Source organism: Colias croceus, chromosome 28 (genome assembly GCF_905220415.1).
Source record: "Colias croceus chromosome 28, ilColCroc2.1".
Lineage (NCBI taxonomy): Eukaryota > Metazoa > Arthropoda > Insecta > Lepidoptera > Pieridae > Colias > Colias croceus.
Genome location: NC_059564.1, coordinates 4,678,284 through 4,697,470, shown reverse-complemented (window position 1 = coordinate 4,697,470; position 19,187 = coordinate 4,678,284). Strand labels below are relative to the sequence as shown.

General features: G+C 30.9%; 2 protein-coding genes across 3 annotated transcripts; one reads left to right on the top strand and one right to left on the bottom strand.

Annotated features, from left to right (window-relative positions):
* Positions 1–8,289: 8,289 nt before the first annotated feature.
* On the bottom strand, positions 8,290–17,652 carry LOC123704122. Of its 2 annotated transcripts, none has more exons than XM_045652416.1 (7): positions 17,490–17,652; positions 15,999–16,069; positions 14,799–14,955; positions 14,261–14,369; positions 13,087–13,246; positions 8,953–9,078; positions 8,290–8,490 (listed from the first exon to the last, which is right to left on the bottom strand). In XM_045652416.1, exons 2-7 carry the CDS (start codon positions 16,065–16,067, stop codon positions 8,296–8,298), a joined length of 816 nt encoding a protein of 271 aa, XP_045508372.1. In that variant the 5' UTR covers positions 16,068–16,069; positions 17,490–17,652; the 3' UTR covers positions 8,290–8,295. The 2 variants fall into 2 exon arrangements, with proteins under 2 accessions (XP_045508372.1, XP_045508371.1); XM_045652415.1 differs by lacking the exon at positions 17,490–17,652 and adding an exon at positions 16,567–16,683.
* On the top strand, positions 9,528–11,207 carry LOC123704109 (differentially expressed in FDCP 8 homolog). The gene has a single exon (XM_045652397.1). It carries the CDS (start codon positions 9,754–9,756, stop codon positions 11,071–11,073), a length of 1,320 nt encoding a protein of 439 aa, XP_045508353.1. The 5' UTR covers positions 9,528–9,753; the 3' UTR covers positions 11,074–11,207.
* Positions 17,653–19,187: the final 1,535 nt, after the last annotated feature.

Genomic DNA, 19,187 nt, shown 5'->3' with positions numbered 1-19,187 from the left:
AGTTGTTCAGTTTTATGGGCTTATTACAAGTATTATGGGGATTTTATTACATTCTGTATACGTAAATATGATAATTCATATAAATCACAAAAAAGTTTGTCAACAAACAATTTGAAATAATTAATAAAATAATTATCAATTTACGTTATTTTTATTTTCTTTTTTGCTGATCCTACCATCTGTCAAAGTCAGCTTTGGCCGCCATTGAAGATTCGTTTCTTTATTGAACCAACTAATAATAAGGTTTTCTTTAATACAATAATATAGTTGACGAACAGGCATTTTTTTTATTTATATATTAATTTGCTCAGAACCACCGGAACATGACATAGAAATTGTGTTTTCAAAATATGTAGCTCAATATTATATTATAATATGTGAAAATTACAAAAAAATTAATACACCTATTTTCATCAAAAATGTATTAAAATTGTAGAAAACTTACTTTTCCAAATTATTTATAATTAATGTCTATTTAATAAAATTTAAATGATGTTAAATTATTTCTGTACGATCTCAATATATTCGAGGCATGCTTTATTTAAAAGTTTTTGATGAAAATTGTTGTACATATATATTCTCATTATGTTTAATAAAAATGTACCCTTTGTGGTATTCTATAGCATAATTATAGTGTAAGGGATGATTTTCAAATAAATGGTTGAATAGTTTTTCTAAAATTAAGTACTTTATGATTAAATTTCGTAATCATTTACTTTTACTAATATTATAAATGCGAAAGTCTATGTGTCTGTTACTCTTTTACGGCGATTATTTTTTTTGTAAAATAACTATATTTAACTTGCTGTGCCGCGCGGCTTCACCCACGTACGAAACCGCGGTCGAAATCAAATACATATTTCTTTCTATAGCACATGTGTGTGTGCATATGGCTGATTATTACGATCAAAATTTGAATTTGCCAGTCAGTTCAATTGCCAGCATAATATGTCTGGAAATAAGTATAATAATAATAGGCATAATATGCAGTGGCGTGCCTAGGGTGTAAGGACTGGGCAAGCCCAAATTTTTCAGTGTTTGCTGGGTACCCTTTTCTTCAATTAGGTATACACTGTGTTACTAAGTATGTAATTATGTTCGTTATAAAACTTATAAAAAATGTGAACATACCGAATCAAATCTTCTAAATCTTTACGCGCGCCCGCAAACAGTTGAGTCAAACGTTTACCATTACAATCATATTAAAATCTATATCTATAAATTATATAAAACTGTATGACATTATATTATAAAATTGTACAGATCATTTATATTCTAATTCAAAACGCCGATCTTCCTGAAGGAAATATTTTATAACATCGGAATAGAAGTAGGTACTTAGGTGATTGTTTTAATTCAATTAACAGCTATTTCTCAATGACAGTCATTGTTAATTCAGAAAGGCCGAAGGCGTTCTTGGCCTTGGTTATTTCTTAAATACGTAATTACCTATTTACCTATGAATTCGATTTAACGCTGAGAAAGCACGCTCCGTGGAAGAACTACTAGCAAGAATCGTAAGTACCAAAATATGTGCAAGTTTCATCAGAAGGCTTCTTCTAACCAATTCTCATTCATGAAATCGATTAATTCGTAAACATTACAATTAAAATTTGGTTTATGTGACTTACTGCACACTTCGGGAGTTGGTTTTGTTGAAGAAATTTATTGTTGTTTTACAGTAAAGTTTAATGATTTACCTTTCCCCGCTGAGCACAAAGCAAACCATCACAATTTACAATACAATCTGTGTCGCGACACTAATTTTATCACAAAATTCGAAAAACTTAACCTAAATTACACCGGTATAATCACGCGCTAAACTATACTAACAATAATATTCACGACGTTCGTTCGCGCGACGCGCAATCGTAACTATCTTCACACTGTTAAAGCCCGGCTTTGTTGGCCATATATAAATTGCTATAGAATTCTATAGATAGGTATATAGCTACTTCAACGAAATTTCATACGTTAGAAGAGATAAGCACAAAGCCCGGTAAAAGCCCACGAGTGCAAGCGAGAAAACTATATGTCACTCAAGAAGGACACCGCACTGTTTATACAAAGTACGACCTTATTTAGATAGCAAGAAGGAAGAAAATTAAAAATTTTGTTTCGAATTCGACATTGTTTGTAGGTGAGTTTTCATTGAATTTCGGAGCAAATTTTGAATTGCTCGTTGCGCGCGAATATTCAAAAGTGAATTTGGGTATTTTCCTGTTTCGTAGCGAATTGCTTAGGCAAGCCGGGCTTTTCGGCTTGTATGAACGTACCGCCACTGATAATATGGCCCCTGTAGTCTTTTCGAGAAAAAGATTAGATACATACATCGATCCTCACAAACTTTGGCATTTATAATATTAGTAAGATTTAAATGATACATCATGCTGGTCAATGATGTATTCACAATTTTATTAATATGTAAAAAGAGTTCATTTGAATTTTTTGATAATTAAAAAAATATTGTCATTACACTATTCTACTATCTATTTGAAAATCAAACGCCCAAGGAAATATAATTTTTTATCGAAATAATTAGGTTAGAATAAATTTGTAAGTGATGGTGCGAATGTGTTTGTAATTTCATAAGTATGACTGCTAAATAAATTGTATTATAAGTTCTTAGAATTATAGTTTTATTTTTATTTATCTTTCTTTTTCGGTTTGGTGTAAACGGTTATAGTAAAGAGGTAAGGTTTGTATGTACAGACTAAAAATATTTAGCCACAGAATTGTCAAAATTACAACTGTGAAAAGGCTATTTTGACAATAGCGTTTTTTAACATAATGTCAGTTTTAGTAATAATTTTGTATATTCTTATGGCAGATGACTTACTTTAAATTAAAAGAAAATGTTAGAATTATAAAGTTAATATAATTATTAACTCTTCAATACTTTTTATTATAAATATAAGATCTCAATATCATAATTTAAAAAAATGCTATATTGTAAAAGACCCCATTAAAAGCCAAAATAGCTCTTTCGCATTAAAAGTAACTGCAACTACTGCTTTGGTTCGGCCATAATAATAAAAATGTCTTATATTTAAAGTCTTCCATACTTTGATTTCTATAAAAATAAATTTGCAAAAAATCCAGTTAGTAAAAAAGAACGCATGAATTTTGGCGCGAAAACTAAAGTGCACAGATTAAAAGCTTGTCACAATATGTCAACATGAGTCAACAATTCTTTGGTTTGTAAAAATCGTAGTAGTAGTAAAAATGAGTAGTTAATAGCGTCGAAGATGAAATAATATTATGAAATTAATAAGATTTTTTAACCGAAGTTCAAACTCAAACTCAAACAAACTCAAACATTTATTTATTCAATTAGACCTTTTCGAGAAGCACTTTTGAAACGTCAATACATATTTTTATCATTTACCACCGATTCGGAAAGCAGTATCTATGGAGAAGTTCTTAACATGAACTGTGCTATAAGTTTAATTTAAATAGACCAGTTAATTTTTAGGTTATTAAATAGTCACAAATCTAGTATAAAGTCTAGTAGAAATAATAAACTTGAATATGATTTTCATTCATAATAATTTAGGTAATCATTCAATTTCTCGCAAACTAATAAGGCGTGTGTATACTAACCAATAAAATAAAATAAAAATTACATCATAGTGAAATTCAAATTTTGTTTTAAATATCAGCTGTAAATCTAAAAATGTATAAATTTTACTTTTAATCGACTGAAGCGAACATAATAAGTACCTGTGAAGAAATATTGTGCACAACTTTCATAATAACTTAGATTAAGTTATACCTATTAAAGTTAATACGGTGAGCAGAAAGGAAACTTGGCTTTTTAACTATATTTAGATAATTACTAGGTAAATCTTATGGAAGGATATCATTCAGAGGATAACATGCCGTGCCTATTTGCCAATGAACGTACTCTATTGTCTAATATGTATCGATTATTCCTAAATTTAAAAATAATATACCTAATAGTTCGTAAATTTGTATATAAAAGAATTTAAGTTAAACCCTAGAATTAAATCACTGCGCATAGTTTGTCAGTTAGAAATAATGTAAAATATATTGCCTCTGCATTCGATATGGGCATTGGGCAGATTTTTAGCATTTGATTAAAGTGTGCCTTTAACCTACCACTCCATATATTAAATTGATTGAAATAATAATTATAAATGCACACGTAAGTTTTAGGTAAATATGCGTGAAAACAATTTAAGATAATTGTCAAAAAACCCGCCTTTTTCTAACTTTTTAATAAAGTAAGGGATAAATGAAATTTTAGTTTCAATTTTCAGTAGCTAAGGTAACTATTGCGGCGTTTTTAAAAGTATATCAGGTACAGAAATGATACTTGTATTCAAAATGTATGCATTTGTAATTGTTTTCATTTTGCAGTGTTGATACATTTCATGTTTACCGTAAAATTATTGGAAGAAATTTAAGGGCCGGCGCACATAAGGTGGAGCACATCGCGCTACCTAATGCATGTGAAATAAATTATTTGATTTTTAATTTTATTTTACTAAGGACAATGTCGATAATAGTTTGGCAAAAATGCTCTGCGCTGCGCTCTGCTATGTTAGCGGTGGCCCTAAATGTTAATTTTCAACCGACTTCAAAAAAAAGGAGGAGGTTATCAATTCGGCCGGTATGTTTTTTTTTTATGTATGTACACCGATTACTCCGAGGTTTCTGAACCGATTTACGTGATTCTTGTTTTGTTCGATGCGGGATAGTGTCGAATTGGTCCCATAAAAATTTTATTCGGATAGGCCCAGTAGTTTTTATTTTATGAGCATTTTTGTCTGTAGGTATTTGTAAATTTTGCAAGTGCAAGTTTGAAGTCGGTTGTTTTTAACGCAGTTATCACTTGTGGTTTATGATTTACTCAAAAAAATATCCCAGTAAATAACTACGTTACTTGAACAGTGACACAATTTTTCTTCCAATAATAATTTCCTGGTTTCTTTAGCAAAAAGGATTGTATACAGTTGTAATAAAGATAGCTCTTTATTTGATTTTAAGTTGTGACGCATAGAAGTCTATCGTCAATTTAGTTTTTGTTAATATTTAACAGAGTATGTTTGGAAATTATGTATTCTCAATAAAAGAAATTTAATTTTGCCATATTGTTTTATTTCACTCACATAATTTATACATCGTTGATTACATAATTCGTAAATCCACTTTGTAATAAGCCTTATACATATGTAAGTCAGTAATAATAAGTCTTGATTTATTACCGCTATAATAATATAATACTGACATTTATATTCTCCTATAACACTTTGATTTCAATAACAAGATAATTTTATTATTTACTTAATAACTAGGTAGTGACTAAAACAAAATTAATCTAAGTTTAAACATGAAAATATGTAGAAAATGAATTATTTTTAATGATTCAAAAAATAATACTTATCTATCCTAGTTCTTGAGTAGGTATGACTTATATTAAACAAAACATTATTATTTCATAGGAATTATTAGAGTATCATTATTTTGGTATTTCATTAGGTACCTTAATATTTTTCATTTATTATATATTTTCCTTTAATTTATATAAGAGTCGACATTATATGAATTATCATATTACATGAACACTGGTTGAATTAACAGCTAATCATTAGATAAGTATCACATGACGAGGAAAACTTATGAATTAATCTTAGTATCTATTTTTTGAAGTGAAACTTCTTTATCGGGGTTAGAAAAAAATGTAGTGTAACATTTTTTCGTTACGCGTGACATTTTTCCGTTACACGCCATCTTTTTCTTATCCCTGCCACGCGTGATTCGACGTATTTCTGTAAAGTTACTAAAGTATTTTTTTATAAGGATTTTTGAAGAAGTTTCACTTCTTACGTGTGTACACAAGTACACGCACACATTTTTTGATGAGTATATAATTTATTTAATAATATTTTTTTTCATACTTTATTGTGATATTAGGAAATAGTTACAATTAGTGTACAAACAGCATTTTCAAGTTTTAGATCTTTTTGCAAACTAGTAAAGCTAGTGTCGTAAAGCTTAGCTACAGGCAACTTAAATCTATTCAACATAATTTTCGTATGTTATGTATTTACATGGAGGGTTGTCGCGTAAAAACCACAGGACAGTTCTTTGGCATATTATGATATAATATGTAGTTAGATATAAGTTACTGTATATTATGTAATATTGACATGATTTTAAAAGAGCAACTATGGAGTTTCTTGCCGATTCTTCTCCATAGATACTGCTTTCCGAATCGGTGGTAAATGTTAAAAATACTTACCTATGTAATGACGATTCGAAAGTGCTACTAAATAGTAGTCTAATTGAATGAATGAATGTTTGAGTTTGAGTTTGAGTTTACTATTTACGCCTAAAATTCACGATTTTTTCTGTATATTTTATACAATACTATAATTTTAAACAGTGTTGCATATTCATAATGGCAGATTACCTTCAACTTGCCTTCAACCCGCATTTTTGCTTTTTCCCGCCATCCGCAAATATAGCGAAGTTAAGTAATATAATGTACATACTTATTTCAGCTGTGATTTCAGCCAATTGTTCAAAAAAATAACATGAATTATTGTTATAAATAGTTTATAACATAGCAATTAAAATTTAAAATTATACATTTAATGTAACAATACTTATAGGTACCACAGTAAACTTACTAAACTTTAAACAAATTTAACAACAATATTATGTTATTACATAATTTAATATTTGATTACATCGATGTAGTGTTTATACGTAGCCACGTAGGTATAACAAAGTAGTTAAAGTAATTAATAGAAATAAAGAAAAGTATAAGAAACAGGAAACAAACATTTCGCGCCATTGCGAACTATTTGACAACTTTCCCGCTTTTTTTACATATAGTAATGAGTTTGACTTTTTATCGTCGTTTATTTTTTTTACACTGCATTCGAGCACAGTTGCGATATATAATACTACGTACATACAGTTAGGAAACTAAGCCCCCCCCCCCCCCCATGAAATTATGACGTATAGCTATAGGGCTGTTACTTTTTGATATTTAACCGACTTGAAAAATAAAGGAGAAGGTTATCAATTCGGCCTGTATATTTCTGTTTGCTTTTTTTCACAGTTGATTTTGTGGTAATTTGGAGATTAAAACCCGTTAAAATACAAAAATGGTGTAGCCTAAATATGAATTTACAAGAAGAAACAATCCGAATTAATACAGCTTGTAAAAGTAAATACGTTTTTATCAGTGCTATATTTCGAAATCTTGTTTTGTTATGGACGCCGAAGGCTATTTAATGTAGGTACCTAAATTATTTATAATGCTTGATATTTGTATTATACATAATATTATATTCAATAATTATTTTAAACCAAAATTTACAATACTTGTATGTAGGTATACCTACTAAATTATTTTTAAAACGATAAATTAAATTAAATTAAAAAACACAAAATATGCCAAAATAAAATAAAATTATTATTATACGAGCATAGAACCTCTACCTTTTTGTTTTAGGAAGAAAAAGAAAATAGTTTGACAGGCTTAGTGCTTGACAAAGTGGAGACGACACGTATCGATAAAAATACAATAATTATAATATCTATCTTTTTCTTCCCTAATATTTACGTAATTATGCACATAAATTTAAACAAGATTTTTTTAAGGTTTCCTTTTTTTTATGTTTTCGTGCTCTTCTAGATTGCGTAAAAAATAGATGCGATCTTTAAACAGACTGGACTCCTAATAGGTACTATTTGTAGCTATCATTTTGGTAGAAAATATGTCAACATAATTTAAAACTCATACTGCCATATCTATAGAAATTAAAAAATAGTCTCTTTTTAACTTGTAGTCAGATACGGTATTTACAAATATATTTATTGAAAGGGCTACAAACTGAAACAATCGATATTTATTTAATGTGAAATGACATCACTTTAAACTTTTTTCTATACTATGTATGTGTATCTTTGTCATTCAAAATCTGTGGATGTGTCACCCGCTACTATCGATCCCCCTCAATACCCTCGAAAACACGCTTGATGGGGGGGGAGCCATTTCGAACATTTTGTATGAAGTTTCCTTACTGTATGTATGTATATCAAAGAGTATAATGTTTAAATATGTATATTGTGATTCGAGTTTGAAGTCTAAGATTTTTAATCGTTTTTTTTACAAAATACGAGCACAATATTTATATACGAGTCTGGCAGCCAATTTTTTACACCCAATTTTTTTACAGTGAATTTGACAGCTCGAATAAATTTAGACAGTAGGTAGTTATGTTTTTTTTTAATTTGTTTTTTTTTTTATTATTATTATTGAACAATACAGCCAGGATGGAACAATAGCACATTAAGTACAGCAGAAGTGCTAGCAGCGACCTCTAGTTGTATTTGCTTCTCGGCCGGTTGTTCCGTTTCACTCGCGCTTGATACTGACGTGATAGTTTCCGTGTCGTCTATGAGGAGATCTGTGGATGTATTGTCTCCGGGATTGTAGGGGACGAATACCTGTAATGTTAAAAAATATATATTAAGTCTACCTAACCACATATGTTATTCTGTCCGGTCACCCTTATTATTTGGGGGTATAAATGTTGTCTTAATCTTAGATTTATGCGATATGCACACAAAATTTCATAAAAATCGGTCCAGTTGTTTCGAACGAGTATGGTAACAAACACTGCGCGCGGTTTTACCCCCAACTCAAATGAGTTTTGAACGACTTTATTTTATGAATGTAAAGCACATATTTTTTGTAAATCTATATATACAAAAATGAAACCGGTTTCGCGTTGTCACGGAATCAAGTGTGAACGGCTGAACCGATTTCGATAATTCTTTTTTTTGTGTAAGTCCAAGGATGGTTCATATGTTCTTATGTAGAGAAAACGTAAATATGTATCACGGGCGAAACCGGGGCGGACCGCTAGTTAATAATAAATCTAAGTATTCAAAAAGAAACTAGATTACCTCATCATCGTCCGATTCATCGTTATCCATAGCTTGAGCTTCTACATCTTTTACGTTGTATTTGTAAGTATATTCTTCTTCCGAATTGTAGCCTTCAGTATCGCTTTCATATTCGAAATAGCGGCTCTGTAAAAATATATTCTAATAATTAATATTAAATATTCTTAAAATAATCTAAATTAGCTAATTAATGTATGCTAATATTATAAAGCTGAAGAATTTGTTTGTTTGTTTGAACGTGCTAATCTCAGGAACTACTGGTGCGATTTGTAAAATTCTAATAATATATCAGCACGCTAAGACCAAAAGTATAAAGTACTCAATAATTAACATAGTGTTATCATCAAAAATGGCTTGTTACCACCAGAAATAAGTATATGTAGTTTTACTAACGCTAGAATAAGTCAGTACTACTAACAGTATATGGGCACTGTGCAATGCTGCCTCATATAAATAAATAAAATAAAAATTAAATCAATAGAATATATAATATGTACTTTATTATTTTATTATTTTTTATCGTAAAACGGAACATCGCATTTGACACGAACATTATGCGTGACATATTATTTCGAAACGTCAAAGTCACGGACGAATTATGTCATTGCAATAAAATGTAAAATTATTTGTTGAGTTTTTGTCCATATAAATAACTTCAAAACAAAGAAACCATGTATAATTTTATGACGTAGTATTTAAATAATATTCTAACATAAATAGATGACAAATGCGCAGTGATATATTGATTTGACGAAGTGTTGTACAGTTTTGGATTAGGTAATTGCTTTGTGATAAAATACAATGGCTGCAGCCTTAGCTAATGATTCGCCTAAATATCGCAACAGTTTGATATGTTGCAGTCCGCGCAGCGTGGAAGACGCATCTAGATCATCTTCATCTACATCTGGTTGTGTTTCTGCAGACGAAAGCATCGACTCAAACTACATCCCAAAGTCTATTGCTAACAAAAAGTTGAAGATACACAGCGCAGCAACGCGTGAAGACATTGAAAAGGCCATAACTCAATGCAAAGAACTGGTTCTAAGTAGTCCGCAGTGTTCCGACGAGCGAAAGTGGCTCGTACGATATTTGGTCGAGTTAAGATTACGATTGGAAGATTTGAAAGACAACGATGGGCAGTTACGGGCTAAAGTCACGATAAAGGGCCACCATTTCGAGCAGCAAATTAATATAAGCAATAGGAAGCAATACTGTGATCATTGTAGCGGTGTTATATGGAGTATTGTTCAGAGCTCTTATATTTGTACAGATTGTGGTTATGTATGTCATTATAAATGTGTAGATGATGTGTGTAGAGTGTGCGCGCATGTTGTTATGACAGAGAAGGGACATTTTGAAATGAATATATGTCCCGAAAAGGGTTTAGCGGCACAGGATTATAAGTGTGCGGAATGTCAGACCACACTAACATTTAAAGACTCATGGAATGAACCAAGGCTGTGTGATTACACTGGTATGTACTTCTGTACTACATGCCATTGGAACGACTTATTTGCAATACCAGCAAGAGTAATACACAATTGGGATTGGGATAAACGCTATGTGTCTCGATTAGCATATCAAATGCTTACATTATCTTGGTCCAGACCTTATATAGATATTGAGAATATAAATTCGAAGTTATTTAGTTTTATAGCAGAGTTGGAATGGGTTCACAAAATGAGAAGGGACTTAGAATGGATGAGACGTTACTTATGTGCTTGTGCGGAGGGAACAAATCTATTATCACCACTATTTATGCAACTAGGCGATGTAAATAAGAAGTACAGTATGTCACATTTGCAAGCGATTAACGATGGAAGCTTAGAAACACAATTGACTGAATTGACGGAAATATGCCGCACTCATATAACGAAATGTGCATTGTGCTCTGGAAAAGGTTACTTATGTGAAGTTTGTGGTAATAATGAGATATTATATCCATTCGATAGTGGGGCAATAATGTGCGATCGTTGTAACTCTATGTACCATAGAGGATGTTGGCTACGTAAGGGCCAGAAATGCCTTAAGTGTATCCGTGTTGATGAACGGAAGAAGCTACATGTCACAGATGATGTCGACACTACTTCGGAATACGAAATTGACAAATTTGTACAATAATGCATGTAATATTGTTTTATTTATATTGTAAATACTTGTAAGTTGACATTGCCTAAGTAGGGATTTTAATTGGGTAGTTTCAAACTAAATTCTAGTATTTGTGATACAATAAAAATATGTTGAATAGCATTGTATTCCTCCCTCAGCCCCCGGAATCACAGACACAATAGAAAATCTATTGTGTCGTGGTGTCATTGGGCCGCTCGGTGGTCAAGGGGTTAAATGCAAATGGCATTGATCACGTCTTGTTTATACTCGATTACCATTTTAATGTAAGTAGTTCTTAGAAAAAATGACACTAAAATTAGCATTGAAAATGTGCATTATTGACTTTGTGTTCATAAAAAGCAATAGATTAACGTAGATATATCACGGAATATTGTTGAAATTGTATATTAAAAACATATATATTATGGAAAATGACTCTGATATTTATTTTTATAGCATTCAAATGCTATAAAAATGAGAATTTTTATTAAAAATGCCTTGCTTCAACATTTTTAAATGCATTATATTCAATTGGTGCTAAGCTTTTCAGCTTATTTTGGTATAAGAATTGGTTGTTAATAAATTAAGATTGTACATTTATATTTAAAATAACAATGCTAGGAATTAATAACTGACTTCAAAAAAGGGAGAGGATTTATGTTTTACTGTATATTTTTAAAACTTATTGATGTTACAAATACTTATGCAGGCTAAAATAAATATAATGCTGATAAAGCTGTTCTTTTTGTTCTCAATAAATCAGAGTTGACTTCATCCATTTTTTTTAATTTTAAATTATATTTTTTATCACATAAAACTATTTTGTTACAGAAGATACTATTAACTATGCTGCAGATAAATCTATTACTTAGCACATTTAAAAATTAATTAAAATTTGTGTATGTTAAGTCTATATGCCAACTGAAGGATTGTAAATATGTATATCTATGTATATTTTCAGTTGTTAAACAATTTTAAACTAATACATATAATAAAACTAACGAAATCATAACTTATTGTGACCGCTTAAAAGTAATTCGAAATCTGAATCTGTTTTACTTTGACTCCTCAACTAAATCACATACAAATCATCGAAATAAGTGCTGTAGTTTAGCCGTGAAAGAATAATGATAAGACAGACAAACAGACGGACTTTATAATATTAGTATGGATTATATTTCTGATGCACTCAACACTCTGGTACTCTGTATAGTGATGTGAATTGGACAATATGAATAATTAAACTAATAACACATTATTAAAAAACAATAACTATTTGAAAAAAAATCTTATGACAGGTAATGTTTAAAAATAAAATAGTGTGAAACTCATGGTATATTCTATTTAATAAATTAACAAAAATTACTAACTTTTTTCTTGTTTACATTTTGGCTTCAGGCTTTAATTGACTATTGTATAAGAAGAATGAAAATAAAGAGTTAAAGTTATTTTTGTGTTTTATTTTGCTATAAAATATCGCGTTTTCATAAGATTTATTCATCTATCTTTTATTGATCAAGACACAGAAAAATATTTATTTTCTCCCTTTTCTAGAGATCGAACCTTTGAAATATCTTGCAAGTATACTTAACGTTAATGGTTAAGTTACTGCAACCAAAAGTGTATTTAAATTTTGTATGTTTGAAAATCGATAACAATAAAACGGCTGAACCGATTTCGATGCAACTTGACTGTAGGCATTATTTTTACCAGTAACCACGGGCATTACAAGTCATCACTATTGATATAAAATCTGTTCAGTGATTCTAAACCTGTGGGATTTCCGATATAAAAAGAAGCCTATGTCTTATTCTGGGTCTTCAGCTACCTGCATACCAAACTTCATTGTAATCGGTTCAGTAGCATTTGCGTGAAAGAGTAAGTAGCAGTATCAGTAGTATTACGTGAAGTACAACGACACAGTGCAAAATCTTAAATTTTAGATTTAATAAGTACCTAACTATAAATTCTCCAAAAAATTATTTTAAAATACCTACTACAAACATAAATAAAATAATATCTCACCTGGCAATCCAGACATCGACACGACTCCCTATATGTGCAAGTCGTCAAAACGCTCTCCATGCGTTTCAGATATTGGGCGTTTTCGACGCGACGTTTCCGACGCGTTAGAGACGTTAGGAACGAGAGAAAAGTACGGCGTGGTTTGTGTTTCTCTGTTTCACTGTTTAAATTGATAAATAAGTACGTAAATACGAAAAATATTATGTATTATGTGTATACAATATTATTTAAATAAATAAAGAAGTTATAACTATTATTATAATCTTAATAATATGAATGTACGTCGCGTTTCTACTTTTTGTGACATTTGCTAAATGGATTTTGAAGAATTCTTATTATTATAGTTTTACATTTTACGAAAATCTTAAAGAATATGAAAGAGTATTTTATATTTTGAGAAATATCACGTGTAATTTTAATCTACACGACTCTATATACGTGCAAGTCGTCAAAACGCTCTCGATGCGTTTTAGATACTGAGCGTTTCCGACGCGTTAGAGACGTTAGGAACGAGAGGAATGTACGGCGTGGTTTGTGTTTTTCTGTGTCACTGGATAAATTGATAAAATAACTACACAAATACTTAATATTATTTTTTTGTGTATGAATATGATTTAAATAAATATAGAAGTGCTATTTCAATTATGGGAATGAACGCGATTTAAATTTATCTCAATATCAAAAAATGAATTTGTAATTTTTAATTTTACAGTCATCCAAATTCGGTATGTCGACGTATATTTTTATAAAAAATAGTAAGTAATTTTTAATGCTATGTTTAAAGTAAGTTGAATGTAATTATTTCAAATCTGAATTATAAAGCTGAAGAGTTTGTATGTTTGTTTGTTGGAACGCGCTAATCTCGGGAACTACTCCGATTTGTAAAATTCTTTCAGTGTTAGATAGCCCATTTATCGAGGAAGGCTATAGGCTAAATACCATCACGCTAAGACCAACAGGAGCGGAGCCACGCGGGTGAAACCGCGCGGCACAGCTAGTTAATTATATTATGATAAATATCCAGACAACTAAAATAAAAAAATCCCTATATAACGTAAAGTTCGGATATCAGAGTTCTTATCTTATCCTTTGAAAATATGTAACTAAAATTAGCTATACATAAGTATTGTAAAGGTTTTTATTAATTTAAAGCTTGATTTAAAGAGACTATTACCTGTCACGAACATCATTCAAAGCGGCAGGTTGCATATTGTCGCATAGTAGAGCATTACTAGATTGACTATTTATTCTCTTCTTTACTCCTGTATCTGCCTCAAAGTTAACTGAGTAACAAAAAACAAAGATAAACATTAATTAAAATATAAAAAAAAATATGTTATCCCTTATAATATTATAAACGCGTAGGTAACTTTTGTTACTAGTTACTAAATCGATTTTGATGAAATTTGAACGGACAAACTAAGCATTTTTTTGTCACAAAACCACACCTTTAAGTGAGTGAAGTAGGATTTAAAAATGATGCACAGGCATACATGTAAAGCTTTAAGCTAGTAATCAATTAAATAAAAATATACCTATCAACCTATGCTCATTTACAACAAATTATTTTATGAAATAAACATTAAGTATATGCTTTTTTTAGGATGGTAATATATCAAGAATGGCTAGACAGTTTTAGCATCGATTTTTTTTCTCTCTGTTAGCAACAATACCCAAACTAAATTATAAGCTAGTTTAATACAACAACTCACCATTAACATCAGGCTCATAATTCCACAAGCTCCGCTCATTACAGTTCGGACTATCGCAATCCACCTCCTTCCACAGTTCTTCTGCAGAAGCGTTTTGGTATAACGTCTCTGTTGATGTGTTACCACTGTCTTGGTCGTAGGTTGGTTGGTCTAGTATCTTGTGACAAACAAAAATAAATCTATACTAATATTATACAGCTGAAGAGTTTGTTTGTTTGAACGCGCTAATCTCAAGCTTTACTGGTCCGATTTGAAAAATTCTTTCGGTGTTAGATAGCCCATTTATCGAGGAAGGCTATAGGCTATATTTCATCACCTTAAGACCAACAGGAGCTAAGCAATGCGTGTAAAACCGCAGGACAGATAGATAGATCGATTCAAATAAGTCGTCGATATGTAGTCGATTCTGCGACAGCGTAACGTGGTAGCGTGTACTTGTGATTCAACTAAGAATAGGATATATTCTGCCATGATTTGTAGTCATAGGTCGTCTTTCAAAAGAAATAACAAAAGTTAAAATATAACTTTTGTCTCGGTTATACTTAAACGAATGCGTATGCGTGAGTGAGCCGTTTCGCACGTTTTGCAGGGACTTTCAATACTGTTCGAATCTGCATACTGTGGTACATCGCTGCTATGTGAATAAACGTACAAAAGTGTACTAAATTATAAGATAAATATTAAATACCCTTTAGTTTCTGTGATCTGTGATAAATACCAATCATGTGCCAGTAAAAAAATATTTAGGAAAAAAATCACGGTACGCGACGCTGCGTGTATGATTGCGACTTAAAAATATTTGGAGAAATTTAAATTAAATACATATCTGATGAATTAAAAATTAGATTTTTTAAGTACTTATTGACTTTTTAAAATTTCAAAATTATAGGTACATATTCGTTTTAACCATTTTCCCGTTTAAAGAATGCCGCAGTTCTATTAATTTTAGGGCAGTTATTTTGTTTAACTCTCCTTTGTTTCAAATATGTATTTATATGTTTGGAATTGGCAAAATAAATACAAGGGTACATACCTTCGTTACTTTTTATTAAATATTTTGGCATACTGGCTTAAATTGCCTAGGTATTATTATGCAGATTGCAGACCTCAGACCTTCAATACTAATAATAACTTACCTGCAGTAACGCGCTATATTTGAATTGACCTCATTTCATCTTCTACTAAATAACATAAACGTACCTGATAGTGTGCTCTGGATCCAAGAAAAAATACAGCACTCGAATTTCCTGTATTTGCCATTTCTTTCATATCTGTAAAAATATAATAAACGAACATTACACTTACCTATTAGGTAGGATTATTAATAATATGAACACGATTTTGTTTTTATTAATTTTGTAAAACAAAATAGGATCGCTCGCGTGGTTAAAAATTATGATGATTCCTTTTTCAAATATTTTTTTCTTTTAAGAATATCTTTTTTTTTATTCTATAGGTCCACATTTTTATATCTGACACAACACACACATTTTTTAAATCAATCTTAGAAATTAACTATGCAATGTCGATAGCACAGACTAATAATAATATACTACGTATACAATCGATAGTTATTAATTATTTATACAACAAAATGAAGCAGAAAAAAAAATTCACAACATTTTTTTACATTTTTCAAGCCAAATTATTTATAAATAAATAGTCATGTGATGCACACAAATATGGGCGGGAATTTATTCACTAAACTGAACTTAAATATTTTTGACGATATCTCCTTATTTTAATTAATTTCTTGAAAAATATTCACCCGTTTTCGAATTTATATAACACAATTTGTTAGTAAAGCATTATTTTTACTTTATAACCCTGTTTCATTGACATTCTTTTCGCATGCGCTGTAAAGTATGTAATATTAAGGGTTGCACAGTAAGGGTTGCAATTAAAATAACAGATTATAGCCCGCCTACATCAATAAATATATTATGTTGCTTAGCATCTACGCATAGCATTAAATAAAACATCAATGAATAAATAATTAAATAGGTATTCAAAATTCATCTCGTTACGCATTTAAATTGTGTGACATTCAAGTTATGTTGCCAGATACGATAGTCGATAAGCTAAAAAAGGCGGCAAATTTAAAATATAGGTATCTTTCTTTTTTACTGTTTCTATATACTTGCTAAACGTAAACATAAAGATTGTACTTAATTAATTTGATAAATAGCTTTATGACAAATGAAACAAACGATTGGAGCTATTAATAATATTATAATATAAAAATTAATCGCAAAATGTGTTGGTAAGCGCATATCTCGGCTGAACCGATTTCGTTAATTCTATTTTTATGAAATTCTTACCGTGTTCGATAGCCAATTTATCGAGGAAGGCTATAGAAGTATAGAGTATAGGCTTTAATGTCATTACGCTAAGACCAACAGGAGCCACGCGGGTGAAACCGCGAAGCGCAGCTAGTAATATCTAAAATTAAAGACCATGACCGTGTAATCAAGACCAAGCCATGGCTTGCGTGAGTTACGGGTAGTGGGTACCACAATGCGTGCCGTACTCAACAGTTCGCTAACCTAGTTTAAGATAAATTGAATTGAATAGATTCTGTGTACATTGTATTATGTACTCTCGTATATTTTTTATTAAACAAATCTATGAATGTAGAGTAACGGTGATAATATTTTTATATTAACATGGTAGAGTTATTTCAGTACATACCTCATCACACCATCATCATCATCACATCAGCCTATTCCCGTCCACTGCTCTCCCAGATCTCGCCACTTTTCCCTTTCTTCTGCATATCGCATCCACCCAATGTCGGCCACCTTCTTTAACAGTCAGGGTCAGTCCAACGCGCCGCAGGGCAGTACATACCTAATCATTAATAATTACTATCCATTATACTATAGATATACGATAATAGATTTTTTATATGACTTAATAGTTCGAGTAAATTCTTAGTAAATTGTTTAGAGCTAGCGCGCAAGAGCAACTTTTGTCTCCGCAACTATTTTGTATCTCCCATCAACTCTATGGGCTAGTAAGAAAGTGCGCGCGACGCAACTCTCCATAGAGTTGTTGGGAGAGACAAAATAGTTGCGGAGACAAAAGTTGCTCTTGCGCGCTAGCTCTAATAAAAGGCAAAAATAATTCATTTCACCAAGATTTCCAAATAGAACGCCATCTAGTTTTAATTATGGTAAAAATAATGGTGCCAAAATAACTTTGCGAATTTTATACATATAAAGTACCTACATTTTTTTGAAACAAAGTTGACGAAACACATCACAGTCAGTAAATAATACACAGGTACTGTTTTATAATTTCTGTTAAGAATTGGATCTAAACATACTTACTCACTATTTAATATTATATTGTTTTCTTATTTTTTCAGCTACCTACTAATCTTTTTTACTGTGAAATGATTGAATAATGAATAAAACTCAGTATTCTTTTATTCGAAATGTAAATTATAAGAGCCTTAACAACTCTACATTTTTATTTTCAATAAGTCCTCAATAAATAATTGCAGCATGCTTTATTTGCACGATAGGTATATGTATTTGAAAAACTCTACAAAAATCTACACTAATATTATAAAGAGGAACACTTTGTTTGTTTGTTTGTTTGATTGTAATGAATAGGCTCATAAACTACTGGACCGATTTTAAAAATTCTTTCACCATTCGAAAGCTAAATTATCCACGAGTAATAAAGGCTATATTTAATTATGAACAAAAATAGGGTTCCGTAAGATATTAGGGTTTTTCGGACACACGGTGTAAAAAATCAGCCAAAAAGTTACTTATCCACGGGGGTGAAACCGCGCGGAGCAGCTAGTAAGAAATAAACTTATTTTAGTGTTCTACAATCAACAAATCAAAACGTGTACCTCTACATAATTATAAAACACATTTAGGTTTTAAAATTAGAAAATATAGAGTCAACTCTCCATTCGTTATAAAAGCTCCAATTGAAATTTTGAAGCCCAGACAATGTAGAGCTTTTGAAATATCGATTGTAGAGCGGTTTTAGTGTTAATTGAATTTGTCCATGACAATAAACTAGAGCCAAAAGTCAAGACGTAATACACGCGTCTTGTTAGATATTATATAAACTCTAGCTAGACTTATTCGCACCCGCGTCACGCAACGTCATTCCATAATGGAACAGCCAATCCAATAGCACCAGCTACATCGCGATGTTGAAGTTTTTTCATCATTCAGTATATATAGAAGATATTAGGCGCACTAAATGGGGAGTCCCTTGCTACTCGGGTAGCCGGTCGTGGCGGTGGGCCGGGCCAAACCGCTGCCAATCTGAATATGTCGATAAGTTCGTCATGTATGGGTATTAATGGAAATGATTTAAATAAACAATTCTTAAAGTCGCAATATTGAGAAACTTTCTCAC